The sequence below is a fragment of the Ipomoea triloba genome, chromosome 7 (genome assembly GCF_003576645.1).
Source record: "Ipomoea triloba cultivar NCNSP0323 chromosome 7, ASM357664v1".
NCBI lineage: Eukaryota > Viridiplantae > Streptophyta > Magnoliopsida > Solanales > Convolvulaceae > Ipomoea > Ipomoea triloba.
In genome coordinates, this window is record NC_044922.1 from 240,483 (window position 1) to 263,524 (window position 23,042).

General features: G+C 34.5%; 4 protein-coding genes across 4 annotated transcripts; 1 reads left to right on the plus strand and 3 right to left on the minus strand.

Annotated features, from left to right (window-relative positions):
* Positions 1-2,054: 2,054 nt before the first annotated feature.
* LOC116024753 (fatty acyl-CoA reductase 3-like) lies at positions 2,055-5,690 on the minus strand. The gene is made up of 10 exons (XM_031265736.1): positions 5,537-5,690; positions 5,352-5,455; positions 4,327-4,538; positions 4,079-4,179; positions 3,771-3,963; positions 3,490-3,651; positions 3,245-3,326; positions 2,802-3,080; positions 2,559-2,686; positions 2,055-2,369 (listed from the first exon to the last, which is right to left on the minus strand). Exons 1-10 carry the CDS (start codon positions 5,595-5,597, stop codon positions 2,222-2,224), a joined length of 1,470 nt encoding a protein of 489 aa, XP_031121596.1. The 5' UTR covers positions 5,598-5,690; the 3' UTR covers positions 2,055-2,221.
* Positions 5,691-10,765: 5,075 nt separating this feature from the next.
* LOC116026303 (pentatricopeptide repeat-containing protein At2g15690, mitochondrial-like) lies at positions 10,766-13,017 on the minus strand. The gene has a single exon (XM_031267782.1). The coding sequence runs from the start codon at positions 12,944-12,946 to the stop codon at positions 11,108-11,110; it is 1,839 nt and encodes a 612-aa protein (XP_031123642.1). The 5' UTR covers positions 12,947-13,017; the 3' UTR covers positions 10,766-11,107.
* Positions 13,018-13,369: 352 nt separating this feature from the next.
* Positions 13,370-16,067, plus strand: LOC116024789 (pentatricopeptide repeat-containing protein At2g27610). Its single transcript, XM_031265787.1, has one exon. The coding sequence runs from the start codon at positions 13,453-13,455 to the stop codon at positions 16,054-16,056; it is 2,604 nt and encodes an 867-aa protein (XP_031121647.1). The 5' UTR covers positions 13,370-13,452; the 3' UTR covers positions 16,057-16,067.
* Positions 16,068-16,143: 76 nt separating this feature from the next.
* On the minus strand, positions 16,144-16,925 carry LOC116024790. The gene has a single exon (XM_031265788.1). The coding sequence runs from the start codon at positions 16,820-16,822 to the stop codon at positions 16,397-16,399; it is 426 nt and encodes a 141-aa protein (XP_031121648.1). The 5' UTR covers positions 16,823-16,925; the 3' UTR covers positions 16,144-16,396.
* Positions 16,926-23,042: the final 6,117 nt, after the last annotated feature.

The following is a 23,042-nucleotide window of genomic DNA, read 5'->3' on the forward strand; positions in this document are numbered from 1 at the left end:
TGACAAAACTCAAAAAGGTTTATTGAGGAAGAATCAAAGTAATGTGATATATATTGTTGGCTAAGTTTAAGATAGAGGCTAATGACATGAGAAAATGATCTACTTCGTATTTTCTAAGGTATTTATAAGGCTGAAATTTGAAAGTGTTATGCAAATTAAACTTGAATTGTGTGATAACAGTGGCCCACCATATAGATTACGGCATGGTCCACACAGCTATGTGGACCATAATCAAATGTACATTTTTAATGTACTAAATGTACATTATTTTTGTACTGAATGTACATTATTTTTATACTATAAAAATAATGTACATTCAGTACACAAATAATGTACATCCCCTGAATATAATGTACATTATTTTTATACTGAATGTACATTATTTTTATATTGAATGTGCATTATTTAATAGTATGGTCCACACAGCTATGTGGACCATGGTCCACACAATAATGATTGATAGATTACGTAATTGAATCTACAATGAGATATGCTACTAAGTATATTATTTTTCACTAAAGAAAAACATTATATAATACTCTACTTGTTATTGTTATTTACTTAATATTGTTGTTAATGAGATTAGTGACTTATGATAAAGTGAAAAAAAACAAAAAAAGTGATTTGTAGTTGATGGATATCCGGCATAGGTACTCGGTCGGTATCACCTAACAGGTACTCGAGTCTCGAACTCAGCAGTTAACACTCGTGACCCAATTACCCAATTATTATTCATTTATTACCCCTTTATTACTCATTATTTCCCATTAATTAGAGCCTTTAATCCATTTAAATATAGCATTAGTATGTTATCCATAAGTCATATAAGTTTTCTTCTACCATGTACATGACTCTATCTTATGCTATAAAAAGAGAGGGAAAACGTGAGGAAGAGAAGGCTCCATCTCTATGTACGAAACAACAAAAGAACATGTATAAAAATCTCTGAATTCCTGACTTGGCACGGCCTAAAAAGTCTCTAATTTTACCATTTGGTTCTCACATAAAAAAAAATACAATGTCTTTCTTTCTTTTTTCTTTCCGTTATTTCTATCTTATTTACTCAAATCAGTTATGTTGGTTCGCTGAGTGACTACCTAGATTACGAAACCAACAGTTGTAAAATTTATTGGTTTATAATTAGTTAATAAATATTTTGGTTATGAAACTAGAACTGTCTGGTTTCTTATCATCCGGAACCAAAACCTTTGATTCTGATTTGGTTCTAACTATAAATGGTTCGGTTCGAATCAAATATCATCCCTACTGTTATACCGGCCACCATAACCAACCTAGCTAAAAACAAATATCATTTTAATAATTTGATATATATGTGTGTTGTCATTTAGTGCTTGAATACATTTTACTCTTTTACTTGACAGCGTTATGAACTTATATTTTTGCAACAAGTTTCTATGAGTGCATCCAAAAATAAAATAAATAACGAAGACAATTAGTAGAAGGCAGACGCAATGATGACGGTGTTAGGTGACGTAGATGCTTGGGTGACGATGACGATGACGGCGCGGAAGCTGAGTGGCTGTCGGAGATGTCTGGTTAGGGCACGAAGCAGACTGATGAATCTATGCTGCTGCCACGAAGAGAGACAGAGAGAAGGGATTGGAAGGCTAATCTTACTTAGGGATTAAGGAGTTGCTTAACCAAAGAAAAGTTCGAAAAGAAGAAGTTTTGAAATAAAGAAATAAAAAGCCATTTGCCTTTTATCATTTAAAGAGTGATAGAACTTAGATGATATGATAAGTATTCCCGATTTAGATTTATTTTTAACAATAGAGTGTGTTGGGAGGAAGTTAATAAATGGCCAAATTTAACAAGTTGGATCAAGTTTGAAAAGTTTATATATAATGCAGAAACTAATAATCTCATAAACAATTATTATGAGACAATTGTGGTATGATGGTGGACCAAATGTAATAGGATGGTGGTATATAAAGAAATAAAGGTGTTCCTTCATTGCTAGCTATAATTTTTTAAATAGGGACAAAATCTTAACAAGTAATATTTGAATTAGGTCATAAGTTCAAGTCCACAACTAGGGTATAGTATCTTCTTGTAAAATTTTAATTGTCAACTCAAGTGTAAAGATAATGTGAACAAAATAATTAAAAACAATTACATCATCATCAAGCTGATACATATAAATCCTTACTTTTATCATCTTATTCATTACCACAGGAAATATAATGACAAATAAAAGTCCTTAGAATGAATATTTTACAACTCCAGGAATGTGCGTCTTCATGAAGTAGTCTTCCCATTTGATGCAATTTGGGTCGAAGTAAAGCGTCTCACTCAGATTCATCTTTGTAGTAGCCCTTCTCAATCTTTCAGTATTGGTGTCATCAAAACTGCAATATATATAATATAAATAAATTGATTATATGTAATCACTACAAATTATAATTATTACAGTTCCATAGCAATACTTAAGTGGTTTTTTACAATTATTTTTTGAGTTCTATTAGTTGACATTTATCATTACTAATTTATTATTACTCCGTATTTAATAATAATAATAATAATAAACAAATAAATACCTTCCATAGAAGAACAAGTATGGCTTATAAAGCTCGGCAAGACGAATGACCAAGTTGATATTTTTTTCTACGGTCATGCACTTCTCTTCAAAATAATTGAAGAGTATCATGTTCAGCAACTTTAATACCTAATATATTCACAGGAAAATAAAATGCTAAAATATAAGACAATTTAATTTGCTCCATGTGTATATCTAGGAGTTCAACAATAACAACAACAATAATAATAATTTCAAATGAAACCTTTAATATTGGGAGATAATGAATTGCAATATATGTTCGCAAGCCTTTCATGCTGGTAAGAAACACAGGTTTGCGCACTTTGACGATCTCTCCACTCTTACTGGACCATGGATTGTCGGTGAAGTAACGAAAGAACAGTTTTTGAATATCATTAGCTTTGAGAGGATTGGTGAAAGAAGAGCCAACATGGTAGATCAATTCTTGAGGAGCAGAGTACTCATGATTTGCATGATGCACAAGTGCTGCAAGTATGGAGTTCACCACCATATCACCTGGAATCTGCATATATTAATGCACTATCTGTTCATAACTAGTGAAGCACAAGGTCTTAGCCACTTAATTAAATATACTAAAATAATATATATATATATATATATATATATGTTAATGTTAATGATAATGATGAGTAATATATATAATATATATCTAACATTGTTACATACCGCGTCAAGTATTGTGTTTGGATCGCCCATGACGAAGTTTGCTTTTCCCTTGCCGTACATCAATACAAAAATATCTATGGTTCTGATTTTGCCCACAATGTAACATTAGAAATATATATGACAAAACATTATTGGTACACTAGGGGTTGCTTGCATGAAATTATATATATGCTACCTATGAAAAAGAATATATATATATATATATATATATATATATATATATATATATATATATATATATTTACCTTGCACCTTCAATCCATCCAGGGAAAGGTTCTTTATAAGTGCTAGTTATAATTGTGGGGCGTAAAATAATGAGGTGCAAACTCTCCTTGGAGGCCAATAGCAGCATTTCTGCCATTGCCTTTGTGAATGAGTATGTGTTTGGCCATCCATGCAGTTTTGCCCTATTTATATATATCAATTTCAACTTAATTAGTCATAATGTGAGAAATAATTAATAGATTGTAAGTATCATTCGTTTATTATATTTTATCTAATTGACACTACGTCAAAAAATCACAACCTTTGGATGCCCAAGTCTTTCATGGCTAATCTCACTTCTTTTTCAGTTGCTTTCTGGGCTTCAAGCTCCTTTAATTGCTCCTCTATCACCTTTTTCTCTACTTCAATGTCTAAGTAAGAGTTGCCATTAAGTGTTTCACCCAGATACAATGGCCTTTCTGGTAAAATTCCTGACCCTTGTCCACAAACATAAGCTGCAAACCATATATGCATACAATATTATTTATGCACTTATTACTTTTGTGCATTTTTGTGTATAAAAACTTGTTGGTATTATTTATTAAAAAGAAATTAAAATTTGAAACGTACCGGTGGATACATGAACAAGCATCTTCACTTTCGAACATTTCTTTGCAAATTTGAGGACATTAAATGCACCAAATGTGTTAATACTCATCGCAACATCATACCTACACTCAAAAGAAATATATATATATATATATATATATATATATATATTTGTTAATTACCGTACAAACTTCTAGAGTTTACTACAATGTCGTGTAGTACGTAAATACAATGAATCACGTAGTACAAACTGTTGAAGCTCTATATACCTCTCATCGAACGTGGTAGTTGCAGCTGAGTTGATAATGATGTCTACTTCTCTCAAGACTTGATCCTTTAGGTGGGAGTTTACAATCCCCAATTCGTCGCCGGAGGAAATGTCGCCGGGGACCGGAAACACCTTCTCCTCCGCAAGGGCGCTCAGGCTGAGGCTGCCACCAACTTTCTCCTTCACAACTCTGAACAATTCAATCTCCAAAACCTGAAAATTAATATCCATTTAGGGGAAAATTAATTAGTACATCCATGTACCGTACCACAAAATTTTAAACAAATCAAATCTTTTTTTTTTTTATATATATTTTTTATTTTACAGACTAAAGAGATAAAAATATGCTTGCTTCATAATAACGTATGCAATTAATAATAAAATATATGTACAATATTTTACTTGAACTGATATCATATTCAACTAAACGAAGTAAATTATTAACCCTACATATATGTGTGTACCTTCTGGTGCAATCGATATATATATATATATATATATATATATATATATATATATATATATATATATATATTTATGGGGCACATGCAACTGCTCAACTACTTCACATTTAAGTTGGTTAAAGAGTAAGGATGGGAAAACGAGACAGAAGATCAGATGTCATGCATTTACAGCTAAATTTAAGTAATGGAACTTTATATATATATATATAGATAAAACACTCCTTAAAATAAAAACGTGTGGATAAAATGAGTCCATTGGATATTAGATTTCCACGGGTGGAATGGAAGAGTAATGTTATTCACTCTTTAAAAAAATTTCTCATAAATTAACATTTCACTGATTGATTGATTATTTTATTTTTTTGATTAGTCAATTCATAACACCCCATAGTCATGGAGGAAATTTAGAATGGGTACGAAATTTTCCTTATCAAATTTTGTTTATTGTGAAAATTAAAATTCTAGCTAGGTAAATAATGCTTAAATTTATTTATTTTTAATTAAAAGGCAAATAATTAGAGTAAAAAGGTTCTTAATTTCCAAGTAACAATTAATGTTTTACCTCGTTATTAAATCTTTGTCTAGCAGATTCAGAATCCTTAGCTCTTATTAACAGGAAGATCTTCTTGATATTCGGTTGCGTTCGGAGTATCTTCTCTAACAACACTGCGGGCATTGGGAAAACGTTAGCCAACGTTGAAATGACAACAACATGCGAATTGAAATTAGAGAATGAATTGAAGGAACCTTTAGCGAGAAAGCCAGTTGCGCCAGTGATGAGAATTGTTTTTCCGAGGAAGAACTCCATGATTGAGCTGAGCTGAGGAATTTGATGTTATTGAGGTAATTAAGCTGAATTGAAGCTGGGTAGCCTGAGAAAATGGGTGATGTTATGGGGGTATGTATATAGGGGAGAGATAGATGTGAATGTTAGATTAATTGCTGGATTCACAGTGGCAAAGCTCACGGTGGGTGGTGGGTCCATATAATTATATTTATTGCTTCTAAGAGACCATGTATACCATAACTTTTTGTATATTTTTTTCAGTCAGGCCAGGATCTGTGAAACGTGAAACATTATTGACAAAAAATATTAATAATAATAACACTGCAATTCTTGCATGGCCATCCAACAAATGTGCACGTATCACTCAATCTATGATCATGGGTCCTACACGTCGTGGACACCTAACTTTATTATTTTCGCTAAAAAATAGGAGTTGGATGACACCTTATTTAGTATTTTGTACCATATTGCCAGGCATACTCTTTGCTATGGTCTATCGAATAAGAAGAAAGAAAGCACCGAGCAAAAAAAAAAAAAAAAAAAAAACTATACGAATCTCAATCATTACACCCCATAAACATAAGCTACAAGCAAAGGACATGCTCACTTCAAAAAAATATATATGCAATCCCAATCATGATGTTTGATCATAAGAGGTTATTCAATTTGTGTATCTATACTATTAACTTCTTAGTGGACTGTGGACATATCTTAAGAAGTAAGACCTGTCTATTGTGTATGTTCCTTGGTTATACCTAAAGATATCTCGTATTGCTTTGTTTGTTGTACATTGTATGTTCCTTGGTTATACCTAAAGACATCTCGTATTGCTTTGTTTGTTGTACATTGTATGTTCCTTGGTTATACCTAAAGACATCTCGTATTGCTTTGTACCACATTATTTTGTTGAACTACTGTTCACAATAAATTCTCTCATCTTTAATTTCAAGTTATAATAATAAGGAAAAATTATATTTTTTTTAATTTTTGAAATACTATTGACCCTGTTACATGTAATATCTGTCCATATACTTTCTCAACCTACTGAAGTCCAACAAAATCAACATTGCCCTCACTGAGGCTCAAACCCATGACCTCCCACTTGAGAGAATCACTTCATGCCGCTTGACCACAAGGCCTTTGGCAAGAAAAATTATACTTTTAGTTATTAAGTTATGGGGTGATGGGGATTTAGTCCTCATGTTAATAATTAAGCAATGCAATTATATATATTTCTGGGAAGTAATAGTAAATTTTAATAACGTCTTTACATATAAATTTAAATTTCAAACATTACATTTGAAATACTCTTCTTCACACATTTATGTTCCTTTGACACGATAAACTAAAAGTTTAAATTAAATCCAATTATGTATCTTAAAGCTAGTGGAGTTGGTGTCCCTTTGTCCTTTTGAGGGGCAAAACGATCATTATATTCAAATTTAAATACTTAAAAGTAATACCACATAAACATGGTTTCGCAGGTATCTTTAAAGCAAGCTTAATACTATTGGAGAAGTTCCACGTTTAATTTGCTATAATATAAGATTCTGTTTCTTAGCTTGACTAAGAAGGTACGCATTAGTATATATGAGTGCTTTAGTTGCATAATATTATTATATATCCAGTTCAATTGCAAATGTATAGTGACATGCAAGCAATGCATCATAAATATATATATATATATATATATATATTAATAAATTACATTAAAGATTGAAATTGTTGATGTTAATTTGAAGTTCCCGGCCGGCGGCCGGCGGCCGGAGAAGAGTACAGTCGTCTTTTCTTCAATTAGCATCTAAAAGGTAGATAGTATTATCTAGCTACCACCCATTTCTGGAAAACTCTAATGCTTTCAATTCCCTCTTTGACCTGAAAGATTGAGTTGTTGAAAAAAACAAATTTTCAATCAAGCTATATAAATAATATAATACATACAATATAAATATGTAATATAACAAGAATTATATGTGCTACACTCTTAGCTTATATGAGTTATTTATTATTAGTTACTCTTTTGCGTGTCATTGTTTTATTAGTTTAGGTCGTGATTATCAATTTATTAGTAATTTATGGCAGTAAAATGTTTTTTTTCTTTTAAATTAAAAAATTAATAGCGAATAGTAATTATATGGATGAAAATTATTATTCTACCACAATTAATTTAAATGTTTAATTGAGATATATAAAATCCGATATCAAAATTAAGCTTTTAATTAAAATAAAATACGTATTTTAATTCTTCCATCTCATAGAAGCCAACTGTTATTGATGTACATCATAGGTTTCTTAGAAGGATTCGATGTTTTCTTGTTCTAGTCACCTCATAGTACTGTCTGCCTCCATTTTAATTTCTTTCCCTTTCTTTTTTAAAAAAAATCTCGACTTAATTAATATATTATACGGCCTAATATTTATATCACCATTTTCATTTTTAAAAGCTACATATTACATAAAAACGAAGCTACTTTCCTAAAGTTTGGTGCAAATTAAAGCTAACAGTCGAAAAAAGATGTCACCTCATAGGACAGATGAAGGAGGGTGTTGGGCGGCATCACGGGAGGCTTTTAGGTTAACTATGTTGTTTCATGCATGCTTTAAATTAATTTGTTTAATATGGTTGTTTGTCTTTTTCCTAAGGTTGTGTCAAAAGTACACTGAAATACCTAGAAGCTAGTATAAGATATGCCAACATGCAAATTGCAAAATATATATTCCATGCAGTAGGTCAAATGATTTGAAGTCCAAGTTTCAGCAATCCTCAAATAATCTATTACTGGCTGGTAGCCTTATATTTTCTGCCCTGCTTTTGCTCAAACTTTTTCCATTATTGTATCCGCGAAAAAAGAATTGTTCTACATTTTATAAATTTTTTTTTAAAAAAAAAATGTAAACCTGTCAACTAATATTAATAATAATTATTATTATTTTAATTTACTAATCTTTTGCCTAATATAATAAATAGAATGGTATTAATTAAAGAGTTTAAAATTCAATAAAATATGTGATGTTTTAGTATAATTAAGTAGCTATATATTGGTCAACGTAACTGATGGTTTTGTCAGGACTGGATCTACCATAAATTGGGTATATATGGAAGTACAGAACGCCAGAACAGGTAGAAAAATAGGTTTTGTCGGGAGGTTTTGTTGAGATTCTGGCTCAAATAATAAATAGTACAAGCACTACTGACTCTATTACAATATAGTAGGTTTTGTTGAGATTCTGGCTCAAATAATATACTCTTATATATTGTTGAAGACTTTCCAGATGGTTGACAAATGTATGACATCGGCTTGCCTTCAATATTGGCCATACACTTATATATCCCTCCACTACCTTGATGTCAACGATTTCCACATGGGTAAATAAAGCATCCTACATTTTTGTATTTGATCTCTTGAGTGACTTGGGTGGTCGATGTTTAGGTTGTTATATTGGAGATTGCGTGTTCGATGGCCATGGTAGCACTTCTTATACTACGTATTATTTTGCTCCCGTCTTCTTTCTTTTTCTTATTATTGAATCAACATCTCACCAATAAAGTGCTTTGGCGGTTGGATCAAGACTTTCCTAATAAAATAAGCTCCAAGGGCCCAGGACCAATAACATACATCTAAGGTTCCTATACTATGGGTTTTGTACATTATTAGTAATATGATATTGACATACAAACTAATATATTATTTTAGAGGTTCCCTTTGAACTATATTAATGTGGTGTTATGTTGTTTATCATATATACACTGAAATTTATATGATTGTGTAGACGATTCAAGAAATATATATATATATGAACAAATTATTAGATTATGGTGGGTAAACAAGATGACAGACAAGACTCTGAATAATTGTATGCAGATCAAAGATCTTCCTTTGTTGTCAAGGTTTTAGCTAAGATTTTGTTAATGATGATGTCTGATTGTCTGACAAATAACATATAGATTAGTGATCGACATACCAACACCATTCCCTAAGCCCTGGGAAATTGGAAATCGAATGGCAAGTGTTCTAATTTCTTAATTAATTTCCTTTTCTTCACGCAACAAAAAAGTTAGTGCATTGTTTTAGATATGTTTTTTAAATACAATTTTGTTTTAATTGTGACAACCTAGCCACATGATCGGTTTCATTTTACAAATTTCTTGTTGGGACAAGGCATCGCTTTTGACTTATTGTATCTCACACATTTCATGAGTGTGGGTACTAGGTATAATGAGAAATTAGAATATAAGTTAGAATAATATAACTTTATAATATCATAGATATAAATAGAGATTAACATTTTAGTTGCTTAAGTGACTAAATTTATAGTTAGAAAAAATAACATAAAATGACATTGTAAGTGGCTATTTTGTGGTACAAATATATGTGGGGATTACTTCCGAATTAGGTAGGGTACGGTTAATGAGACGAAGAGATCAATATATTGTACGCTCAGAACATATAATAGATGAATGAGAAATTAGGGGAAAAAAAAAAAGAAGCAAAAATATAGTAATGTTGTAGAACAATCGTAGTAAGAAACAATAGGCAAATTATAACATGAACCAGGATATATTTTGTATTGTGGATTCTAGTCGAAAACGACATTTAGACTTTGTGCATGTAGACATAATTTGTTAACTACATTCACATAATATGTAAGATAGTTAACATATTATTGATCATGTTTGGTAAATGGTTATTAGCTTATTAGGTTAGAAGGCGAATTTGTAGTTAATAAATTATGCGTCTTTGATTTACTTACAATCACATAATTTATTAATTGAAGTCACAAAGCTGAATTGTCATCTTCAATCCTGAGCCCATTTGATCCATGGTATAAGTGTATAACAATCGGAAACAATATAAGTAAGCTGAATTGTCATCTTCAATCCTGAGCCCATTTGATCAACTTAATGCCCAATGGGCTATACTTCATAGGGCTGAGAATTTTTTGTTAGCCTACTTCTACTCTCATATTGAATTTGAGAAGGTAGATGAAAGAACTAATCATCCAGCTTTAATTGCATAAACAGCAGCTTTAAAGCCATTTTCTGTAACTAGCTCAGCCACCAGTTCCGAGCTCTGGCTTCATTACAATCCAAAAAACACAAGGGATTGGATTTCAGATATGATTATCAATTGTCTCACAAATCACAATGCTATAGGTGAATACCATAAATCTTCAATACATGCAAAATGTACAGGCCATTTTCTCCCTTGAAATTTCATCATTGGAAAAGATTAGTCATCTACAAATATGAAAACCAAAAATCCTTCAAGAAAATAACATTTGCTTCATAATCCTATCCCATTTTGAGTACTAGATGCGAGTTAAGGTGAATAGAAACATATAACATAGCATACTAGTATAAGACATGGAATGCCAGATCTAAGACGTGCCACAACTGTCTAAAATATAAATCCCTTCCTAACAACAAACAAACATTTGACATGATCTTGATGCTTTCAACAGTAATGGTTCCTGTTGGGCCTTGAAGGTGTTTCTACCCGTCTACTAATCACGAGTTCCAGTTGTTGTAACTACCAATAGTCTCCACAAGAGCATTTTCCATCCTTGAAATGGTGGAAACGCTTGTTATCCCTAACAATCAGCTCTCTCCCGACAATTCTGGACATGATCTTGATGGCATTGTGACAATCACCACAGACACGCAAGTTCTTGATTATACGCAAAGGTGTTCTAGCTGGGGTACTAATGAGCCCATATGCAATGGCTAAGCGCTCGCTATGATATAGCAAGGCCTGCTCCTTTGCCTCTTGATCAATATCATGAAGAACATATCTGGTATCAGGCACATAGGCCTGCTCTTTCATTGCAGCCCTCATCTTCTCTTCATCCTTGTATAGAGTGGGACTACGAAACTCGGCTAGCCTACTTTTTCCCTCTAGCATATTGACTGCCTGCTTCTTTGGAGGAGGTGGAGTAATCTTACTAGGCACATTATCCTCAAGAGGTACCTGACTAGCCCTCCACAATTGCTCAGCACGGTCTTCAAGGTCAATATCTCCATGAATGCGAGCAAAATTCATCAGTGCCTCCCAGACAGCAACTGTGGGCTCAAAAGGGAGTTTTTCAATGAATTCCTCAGCCTCTGTAAGATGCCCACATTTTGCAAGAACACCTAACAGCCCCAAATAATGTTCAATCTGAGGTGCAATTCCATAATCGGACTTCATGGACTCAAAATGTATGAATGCCTCATCTATTGCATCAGCACTAGCACAAGCCTCAAAAACAGCCAGAAAAGTTTGGCTATTGGGCTGTATCCCCAGAGTCCTCATTTGTTCAAACAATGACAACCCATCATCACCCAATCCATTCAATGCATATCCATTGATCATCAAATGCCAAGTATCTATATTCCTCTCAGGCATGTGATCAAAAACTCTCCGCGCATCCATCATGCTCCAACAGTTTGAATACATGTCAATCACCTTATTATTCAACTCAAGATCACTCCTACATTTTGATCTCAAAAAGTAATCATGCACCACTTTTGCATCCTCAAGTTTCCTCGACTTCCCACATGACTCAAAAAGCAAACGGAAACATTGCATATCTGCAACAACTCCCTTTTCCATAAATTCAATAACATCCTTCACCTTACCCTGTTGGCACAAGGGCAGTAAATCAGCAGTAGACAAGATATTATCACCAGAGGATTGATCATTCACTAAATTCCCTTGGTTCTGGGACAGACTATTTGTAGCATATGCCCCAACCGGCTGGACATTCTGAGGTTGGTGATGATTCCATTGTTCCTGAACTACAGGGGCTCTCTTCGGGAGCATGTTACTCTGATTTGGATTTCCTTGATATTGATAACCTCCTTGAGGAAAACTCTGATTAGAATATCCAATATTCTGATATTCTCCTCGGGGAGAACTCTGATGAGCATATCCTTGATCTTGATATCCACCTTGGGTATAACCCTGATTAGCATATCCCTGATTCCGATAACCCCCTTGTGGAGAACTCACATATCCTTGGTTTTGATTAATCCATTGATTCACATTCCCAGAATTCGGATGCTGAGCAAAGCCTTGATTTTGAGGACTAGGGCCCTTTACCATTTGATTATTATCATGTCCTTCGGCGTTGGAATACTTGTAATCTGGATGGCTCTGATTTTGAGAGAGAGGGAAAGGCTTGTTGGGAACAGCCGCAAACGTGGTGGAGAGAGCTCTGAATGAAAGGTAGGGGCTGGGGTTTAGGGTTAGGGTTTTAGGGGAAATTTCGGGAAGGGGAATGACAGAGCGCTGAGAATAAAGGGAGAAATGAAGAGAAGTTAGCACCTTGAGAGAGGACGTAAGACCGGATACTCGTGCCCTGCGTATTGCTGCCATTCTTGACGCCATTTTCGGCTCTGCCAATCGGAAAAAGTCACCGAGCTCGGAAGGGGAGTGGCAGCCGGAGAAGCGACCCGATATTAAGTAGGAAATTCAGTCACTATCAAAACGTGGTGGGTACTAAATAAACGGTATACTTATGTCATAATTGAAAAGTTACACAAGAAAGATAAGTGCTAATTTTAATTTTCCTTGACTCTGTTAAAATGTAGTATCTATTCACAGAAAGTCAATATTATTTTCACTAGTTCAAACTTACAACCTCCCATATAGATCTTCATTAAAGTTCGAACTTACAACCTTTTCATATGGAATGCAATCAGGTGCTACTAAATCATAATCTCTTGACGGTGGTAACTTTAATTAATGTGGAGTAATATAAATATATAATACACTTGTATTGTTTAACAAAAAAGAAAAACCAAAAATAAGTAATTGCGGATATCAGACAACCTGAGAGTTTTCCACAAATTTCGGGTTCGGACTACTCTTATATTGAAAAGAACATTGACGTCATGAATCTGAGATCATCTCTAAGAAGACTGAAACGTTTGCATAAATTTCAAAATCCGCTGCAAAGCCGCCATTTTTCTGAGTCCCATGCCATCGCACTGGACTATGGAATCTCCGACCTTCAAGATGCACGCCACCCGTTTGATAAAACTTCTGAGAGAGACCGATACGATAACAACCCCCTGCTTTTTGAGTACTCTAGGAGCTCTATGAACGCAGAGGTTCTAAATCTGTTTTCGGGTATTCATCGTTCCGGGTTCTTGATCAACGAGTCTAGCCTTTCTTGCGTGTTGAAATCTTGTGGATGCTTGTTTAATCAGGACTTTGGAAAGCAAGTGCACTGCCATTGTGTGAAAGGTGGGTTTTTGGAGGATATCAGTGTTGGGACATCACTTATGGACATGTACATGAAGACAGGTAGTGTGATTGAGGGGAAGAGAGTGTTGGATGAGATGGAGGGAACGAACGTGGTGACATGGACGACGTTGATTGCTGGTTATTCAAGCAATGGGTTGAGTGATGGAGCAATGCAAGCTTTTCATATGATGCAAGTGGAAGGAATTAAGCCTAATCCTTTTACCTTTGCCACAGTCCTTGGAGCTTTAGCAGACGATGATGATGCGTTGGTGAAGGGATTTCAAGTGCATGCATTGGTTATCAAGTGTGGTTTTGATTCAACTTTGTTTGTGGGGAATTCCCTAATTAGTGTATATTCAAGGTCAGGGATGGTTAAAGAGGCCAAAGCCATGTTCGATGACATGGAGGTTAGAAGTGAAGTGTCTTGGAATGCCATGATTACTGGTTTTGTGAGTAACAGACATGATTTCGAAGCTCTTGAGTTGTTCTGCACGATGAGGCTTGCACGCGTGAACCTGACTCGAGCAACTTATGCCACAGTTATTAAACTATGCACCAATCTTAAAGAATTGGAGTTTGCAAGACAGGTTCACACTTGGGTTATCAAGAGTGAATTTGGATTAGATCATAATCTCAGAACTGCACTTATGGGGTGTTACACCAAGTGTGGTGAGATGGATGAGGCTTTCAAATTGTTCTCTACTATGCATGGCTATAGGAATGTAGTCTCCTGGACAGCAATGATTGGAGGGTACCTGCAGAATTGTAGACCCGAAAAAGCAGCAAATCTTTTTCGCGAAATGAGAAAGGAAGGTATTAGCAGACCGAACCATTTCACCTATTCAACCATTCTCGCCGCTCATCCTATAATCTCTATCTCCCAGTTACATGCCGAGGTCATCAAGACAAATTACGAAAGCTCGCCCACAGTAGGAACTGCGCTTTTGGATGGTTATGTTAAGATAGGAGGACATATTAACGACGCTGCAAAAGTTTTCGAAACAATTTATGAGAAGGATATAGTTGCTTGGTCTGCAATGCTAGCCGGTTATGCTCAGAACGGGGACAGTGAGGGGGCTGGAACAGTTTTCCGTGAATTAGCAAAGGACGGGGTGAGGCCGAATGAGTTCACCTTCTCTAGTGTCATTAATGCCTGTGCTACTTCAACTTCTGCTGTGGAACAAGGAAAGCAATTCCATGCATCTTCAATTAAATTCGGATACAATAACGCTCTCTGTGTAAGTAGCGCCCTTGTAACCATGTATGCTAAACGAGGGAACATAGAAAGTGCATACGAGGTTTTCAAGAGACAGCAGGAACGAGACTTGGTTTCATGGAACTCTATGATATCAGGATATGCACAGCACGGTTATGCACCGAAAGCATTGCAGATATTCGAGGAGATGCAGAACAGGAACATGGAAATGGATGTCATAACATTTATTGGTGTCATTTCTGCTTGTACTCATACAGGGCTCGTTAACGAAGGCCAAAAGTATTTCGACACAATGGTTAAGAATCTGCACATCCCTCCATCAATGGAAATCTACTCATGCATGGTGGATTTATACAGCAGAGCTGGAAAGCTGGAAAAAGCCATGGATCTCATCAACGCGATGCCCTTCCCTGCTGGTGCAACTGTATGGCGTACGCTGTTGGGGGCCTGCAGAGTTCATCGAAACGTGGAGATAGGGAAACTTGCAGCCGAAAAACTAATATCACTCCAACCTCACGACTCTGCAGCGTACGTCCTCCTCTCGAATCTCTACGCTGCTGATGGGAGCTGGCAAGAAAGAGAGAAGGTAAGAAAGCTGATGGAAGAGAAAAAAGTTAAGAAAGAAACAGGATACAGTTGGATTGAGATCAAGAACCAGACTCACACATTCACAGCGGGCGATATCTCGCATCCCTTATCAAACAACATCTATATGAAACTCGAAGAACTGAGCTTCAGATTAAGGGAATCTGGGTACCAACCAGATACAACCTATGTACTTCATGATGTAGAAGATGAACATAAAGAAGCCATTCTTTCTCAGCACAGTGAAAGATTGGCCATTGCTTTCGGATTGATCGCCACATCTCCAGGCGTTCCCATCCAGATTGTGAAGAATCTCAGAGTTTGTGGTGACTGTCACACTGTGATTAAGCTAATATCCAAGATAGAAGGGAGGGAAATTGTTGTCAGGGATTCAAATAGATTCCACCATTTTAAACAAGGCCTATGTTCTTGTGGGGATTACTGGTAGTTCTCACTCATTTCTTGTTCCAATGTAAAACTTCCATCCATACCATATAAGAGCTAGTATTCATTGCAACAGATCAGAACAAAAGAGTTATACAAAACATGCATAAAAATTCAATCTTTCCAACCAAATATCATCAATGTACATGGATAATATGAGGGTTAAAACTTACAAGTGTTTTTTTTTTTTTTTTGGAAAGTAAGTTAAAACTTACAAGTTAAGAAAGAAATAATAACAAAAATGGGAATAAAAAGGAGAAAAAAATAAAAAGATGAGAAATATCCGCTTTTTTGCTTTTGGAATTTGGATGGAACGCACTACAGTATACGCGGTACACATCCATTTACTTCTGGGCGACGTTAGCTTCTGACAACGACGTCGTTTCACTTTTCCGTTTCCGGAGCCGGAAAATGAGGAGGAACGCGGAGGCGACGACCAAAACGACGCCGGTTAGTCCACACACCATGCTGGCCACAAACAGCGCCTCTCTTATCGCGTCATCCTTTTTCCCGTCACGTGAACTCCCTCCGATACTTCTGCCGCCGCCGGCGACGCCGTTCCACAAAGAGGCCGTAAAATTCCTGGCCTCCGGCAGCTCCGAAGACTCCGGCGAACCACCGAAGAAAGTGTGCATCTCCGACGTGTTTCCCGAAGATGAGTCCTGATTCCCCAAGCCGTGCTCCGACGGCCGGAGCTCTCTCCCGTCGGCTATCAGGGAAACCAGAATTACGAACAAAACGACGGCGTAGTTTGAGCAGTGACGGTCCATCTAGAATTTGAGCTCTGTCGTCGTCTTCGTGAGATTTTAGCGTAAAGATGACAGTTCTCTTCTTCCTCTCATACTCTATCTTTCCTTAAATAACATTACGATGATGACAACGTAGGACGCTTAGGTCGCGTTTGGTATTATTGAAATTGCACAAATAGTATCCTACTCGTACGTAGAAATGTTCATTTGTTTATACTAAATACATTACTATACTTTTTGGTACATAATATACTCAAAATGACAATATTCATTTTGTATTTGATTTCATTGCTCTCGCCGACCATTTGTGTTAGGTTGGTTTTTCATGTTATATAACTACTCTTTCATAATTTCATTAAATAACCTAATAATTGGCTATTAACCTAGTATAGGTATATTTACCTTCCAAATTCAATTTACAATCAAAGCTAACATGAAAAACTGCTCCAAATATTAAAAACTTTATTCATAAAGTTCGAATATAAAACATTACTTAAAGTAAGTTAAACTCTTTTCATGACTGGAATCACAAATTATTAGTACGAGAATATTTTGTATAAAACATACTATGTTGCAACCGAAGAAGTCAGTTTTCATACTTCAAAAATTAAACTATTGTGCATTATTCATTATGCTATTTAATATTTTTTTATTTGAAGAATAAAATGTTACAAATGTATCATAAGTGCTTAACCAAACTTGTTGAAAGGTTACCATCATTCGCTTTTGGTCCCAATTTAATGGGTCATATATTTACATTAATCCTCCATACCAGCCAGGCATATCCTTTGAATTCAATGCATTTCTTCAATCCTATCTGGCTACCAAAAATGACATGCATTATATAAAAGAATCATGCTGTTAGGCTGCCTCGCTCCACTCTTCAATTTTTCTCACCAATAAAAATGTTAGTGAACTTTTTAACTTAGTAATATCAAGAAGGGATGCTAGGATGTGAAAAATGAGAAGAAATAACCATTTTTCTATATAAAAATGCCAAAATTGTTTATATATCTATTTATTTTTTTCGTCTAATTTTTAACTCATACTTTCATAGTGTGTAAGGTGCTCCGACTCCTTTGCAAAACTGTGTTAGTGTGTAGCACTGTAGTTGTTGTAGGCAATCGTGATTGAAAGTCTTATTAGCACTGTAGTGATTGTAGGCAATCGTTATTGAAAGTCTTCTCGCTCTCTGTAAATTTTGGCAAGAGCAATTTACTTTCTAAACCTATAAATTAAATAGCATGTTGCCATTTACGTACATTCAAACATATCACTATGAGATTGTGTTTGGTAAGTAGCTGCTGGCTTATTGGGTTACAAGTTGATAACATTAGTTGATTATAGAAAGATGTTTGGTAAATTAGTTGAGATTACATGCAAAAATGAATTTCTCAAAAAACTGTTTTGATTAGCTTTAATTTTGATGTTTTGGAACAATAAACTGTTACAAAAAACTAATTAATCAAACACTTATATTAGCTGTTTAACCAAGCCAAACAATTAATAGTGGTCAAATAAGCCAAAAGATGTGCTAACTATGTTACCAAACAAGGCCAATAGTCCATAAGTTGGTATTTTTCATTTTATTTTAATATTATTTATTACAGAACTAAAAGAGTACTTGCGACCCAACATCTTCTCAATATTTGATTTTGTTTATTACCACTTTTACCCCTAAATATCCGGTTTTGTGAAAAATCTAGTTAAAAAATCATTACATAATACTAAAAAACATTTCACTTTTAATCAAAACGTTTAATTTTAAAATAGTAATTTACAAATTACAATGAAGTTTGGTATAAAGTGGTTGCATTTTGTATTACTATAGTCATTAAAGATTGAGTGTAGATTAGACAAGTATACAACCCATGTATCCATTCTCATTTTTATATATGACAATCATTCATAGCATCACATGGCTACCCATATATATAACTAAAACCAATATACATAAATATTTTGAGGGCAATTCAACTAACTAACTAACCACATCATTCGTCACTGTTTTACTAACTATAAAACTTCTTGTGTCCTTTAAAACATATATAATATATTTTTGTTAAAAAACAAGAATCCATGCCAACAATATATACTAGCTACATTATATTGCAGATTATATATGAAAAAATAAAATAACAGAAATGAAGATTCAACGTAACAGAGTATATAGTAGCGTCGTGAAAAATCTTGAACGGACAGCAAAATTAAAGTAAGATAATAAGGAAAGAAGTCAAGTATTTGGTTAAAGTTAAAAGAAAATAGGTGTCGCGTGACTTCTTGTCGGATCTAAAACTCGTAGAATCTAAGGATGTCTTGGCGGTACATGTTCATCACGCAGCTTCACATGGGGGCAAAGAATTTACAAATTACTAGAATAAGGTCCACACACACAACACACATCTGCAACATATAGGGATAACTAATACGACAACTTTCTTGATGACTGTTTTATTACTAGTGCTTAATAATGTTCATATATAACAATTAAAAATTAGTTTGGATTGTCTATCTTTTTATTTAGATGTTGAGGAAAATTTACAGTCACTACTTAATGGCGTGCACTAGGTAAATTTATAAAAACCATACTTCATCCATTTGACTATCACTTTTGAAGCTGAATTATTTATTTGCTATATAATGTGTTAACTGCATGTATATAATTTGAATTCATGTCCATAATGCACATAATAATTCTATCCACGATATAATTTGTGGGTTTTTTGCTTTTTTAAATTTTTGTATAACCACTAGGTGTTTTGGGCATATCTATATTTGTCTTACAGTCCGAGTCCACCCGACTAATTTCTGTTCATTCCGAGAAGCACAGCTGACCCAATGGAATTGTCATTTGTGGGTCTATAGTCATGTGTTGTAATGATTGGTAAGTGACATTGTAATTAATACAACCGTAAAATCCGCTACTAACAACCCAAATGCTCGATTGAATTTAGGCAAAGCATGCTGTTTAAAATGAGGAATGTGACATTGGTTTTCTTTGTTTGTGTTGAAAATACAAAGTCCAACTCTGTATGGCCCAACAAACACTTATCCATTCGGCCCAATCTATTACATATGTTGTATACAATTGGCCTATGTGAGTGGGCTCATTGCGTATGTATACAATGGGCTTGCAGATACCATTCTGTTTTTTTTTTTTTTTTTTTTTTGAGTAAGATGATTTTTTTTTTTTTGAAAACTTTTGAATAAGATGATAAATACAGTAAAATTACGTAATGAACAGATACTGCATTGTAATAGAGTTAGTATAGTAGTATTAAAAAAAAAGGTAAATTTACGTATACACATAATTTTTTTTTTTGGAAAATCATATACACATAATTAATTAAATTATATAAAATGTAATTACTAGATGGCATAAATTGACAACGTTTATGTCGTGCAAAAAAAAAAAAAAGTAATTCAATGCCGTGGAATATATATATATGTTAGTTGCATGGTTTGTGAAACAATATCACGTGGTCGCATGATGTCGGAATTGTACTTGCTTGTATAGATGCTGTGTTGTCTAGTCGGGCATTAAATTATATAGGCTACTATACGTGGGACAACCACTTCACCCCACTTGCCAAGGTGGTAGTAGCTCAGATTGGATGGCCCGACATTACTATTTTCCACCCATTTCAAACCCTCAATGCCTCACTACACACCATAGACCAAGTACAAACTTTACATCATCATGCAACCATGTGATCGATCAAATTCTTCATAACCCTACTCAATTATACAAGTATAACTTTTATAGAGTTCAAAAATTATTTTAAGTGCATTTTAAGAAAATTTTGTTCATGTTATAGTACAAAGCTAAGCTCGTTTACTTTCTTGTGGTACTTTGTCGGCTAGAGTTACAAGGTCAGGTTTTTCTAGTGCGCATCCCCTCAGGTAGTGTTTGCAAGTTTTCTGTCATCCAAAAAAAAAAAAAAAAAAAGAATGTATGACAAGTCCCAAAATGAGTGACGAAATGGGTGGAACGCGATTTTCGTACCTACATGTCAGGAGTTTGATTATTGTCAACGCCTTTTTTGGTCAAACCTTTCGCACAACACCCTCGACCCCTCTGATAGTGGTTGTGGGTTACTAAAAGAAAAATGTATGGCAAAAGCAAAGCATTGCCAATGATATGATAGATGAAGCATTTGAAAGCAGAGTATCGTCTAAGTTGGCGGTGTGTGGATTAAGTTGAGGAATGGTATCAAACCATTGGCTGCTGAATGATGCAATATAACTAAACCAGCCATTAAATGCATTGTATCTATCTGTCCAACCTTTCCTCTTATAAAAGTACCGACTAAATCCTGGAAAATACAACCTCCAGGTATATATGCATATATTATATGAGGAGACAGGGATTCGATTTGGTTTTGCATGTCTCAAATCAAAACCAAATCAAGTATCTTAGTTTAGTCTTTTATCAAATCAAATATTTTGATCTGATTTCAAAGTCAAAATATAAATAAAATTAAATATGTTTTTTTTTTCTAGCAGCGCTAGCTAGAAGCTCCAACAGTAATAGAAACTACAAAGTCTTTTACAAGCAATTTCTTTACCACGCAAAAGAGCATATATTATTACCAATATAATTTGTTGGGTTTTATACATAGAGTGCTATAGTTTAGGACTTTATGAATAGGTTAGCTAGGTAATCAAATAAGTAAGTTGAATATGAGTAACTAAAAGCATTCATTGGATAAGGGTGATTATATAATTATAATCTGTCTCCCAAAGGTTGAGAATATATATATCATTTACAAGTATACATGAGTATAGAATTTGGAGTGCAAATTAAATTTATTTTTATTAAAAATTAATACAATTTATCTTATCTCTCATTATATTATATTATTGATTGTGTAAATTAATTTTTTTTAAAGATTAATTATTTTTTACTTGTTAAAAACATTGTGATCCAACGATGGAACATTCGAAATCAGCATCTATCTAATTTGGTGGTGTAGGGTGTTAAATTAAGGAATCTTATAGAAAATAGAAACCATTGGCCGCTGTTGTTTCTGTCTCATCTCTGCTGGAAAGGACCAACTTAACCCTGACAAACTCAGCTTTATTGCTTTTACAAACGTCCATATATGCGAATGCACTCCAAAATCCAAATGCTCTCAAGAAGGCCCATATAGGCCGGCAGACAGGGATCCTACCTTTGCTGTTGCATGCATTCCCATTTCCCAGCTATGGTTTGGAATTAAAGAGGAATAAATTAAAGTGGTCGGAACTTTGGCTTCCACCGCCGACCTCCGGCCGGAGCTCTAATGAAGCTTTGAGACGGCGGTTTTGGTCACCTTCAATGTTTGCTCTCGCTCTTCTTCTGCCCCGACCACCGTCGCAGTTCCGTCCGCCTCCGACCACCGCCACAGATCTTCTTCTTCCGTCTTCTCTCCCTTTGAATAAAATAATAGTAGGTAAGTATTGGGGTTTGTGTTGGTAGTCTTGAACTCCCAACCCTACTTTGACTTTACCCACTTTTTATTTTCTCTATTATTGTGTTTTCCTCTTGTTAGTTTCACGAGCATTTTTCCTCTCGTTACTTTCACGAGCTTTTCATTTTCATTAGCATAAATCGTTTAGTTTGGTTTCGACAAGTATTGATCTTATCCTGGGCGAGCAAAAAAGAATGATGACGAAAACCCAGATCTTTGATGAAGCTTTAAGCTCCCTGAAGGAACATAGCTTCATAGTTATGAAACAGTCTGCGATTCAAGTTTTTTATAGCATAGTTAGAAAAGTTTCTATGTCTGACTGTAAGGAATGGTTTACCATTTCATTGATTATTGATGTAAACGTTTTATGTTATGAATTAATGGAATAGCTACGTTTATCTTCAAAAAAATAAAATAAAAATTAAAGTGGTCGGAATTAAATGGATTATTCGAATACAAAATTAATAATGATGATTTTTTTTTTCATACATACATGCAACAACCAAATTTTATTTTTTTTACATAAATCTGAAACGTGACAAATTTACAAAATTAACTATTAAGAGATGACATAAATCATCGGGATATCTAGAATGTGGATCTTATGTTTCATCGTTTTCAATGCTACACAACCTACACAAAAGTTTGATTCTCTGCATATATATATATGCTTAACGTGGCCGCTCCAATTTCAATTCTATGCAATAGCTCTCGTATAGCAATAACAATATACAAGTGCATGTCTGTATCATTCCTTTCTTGCCTATTCTTATGACAACCACTTGCTA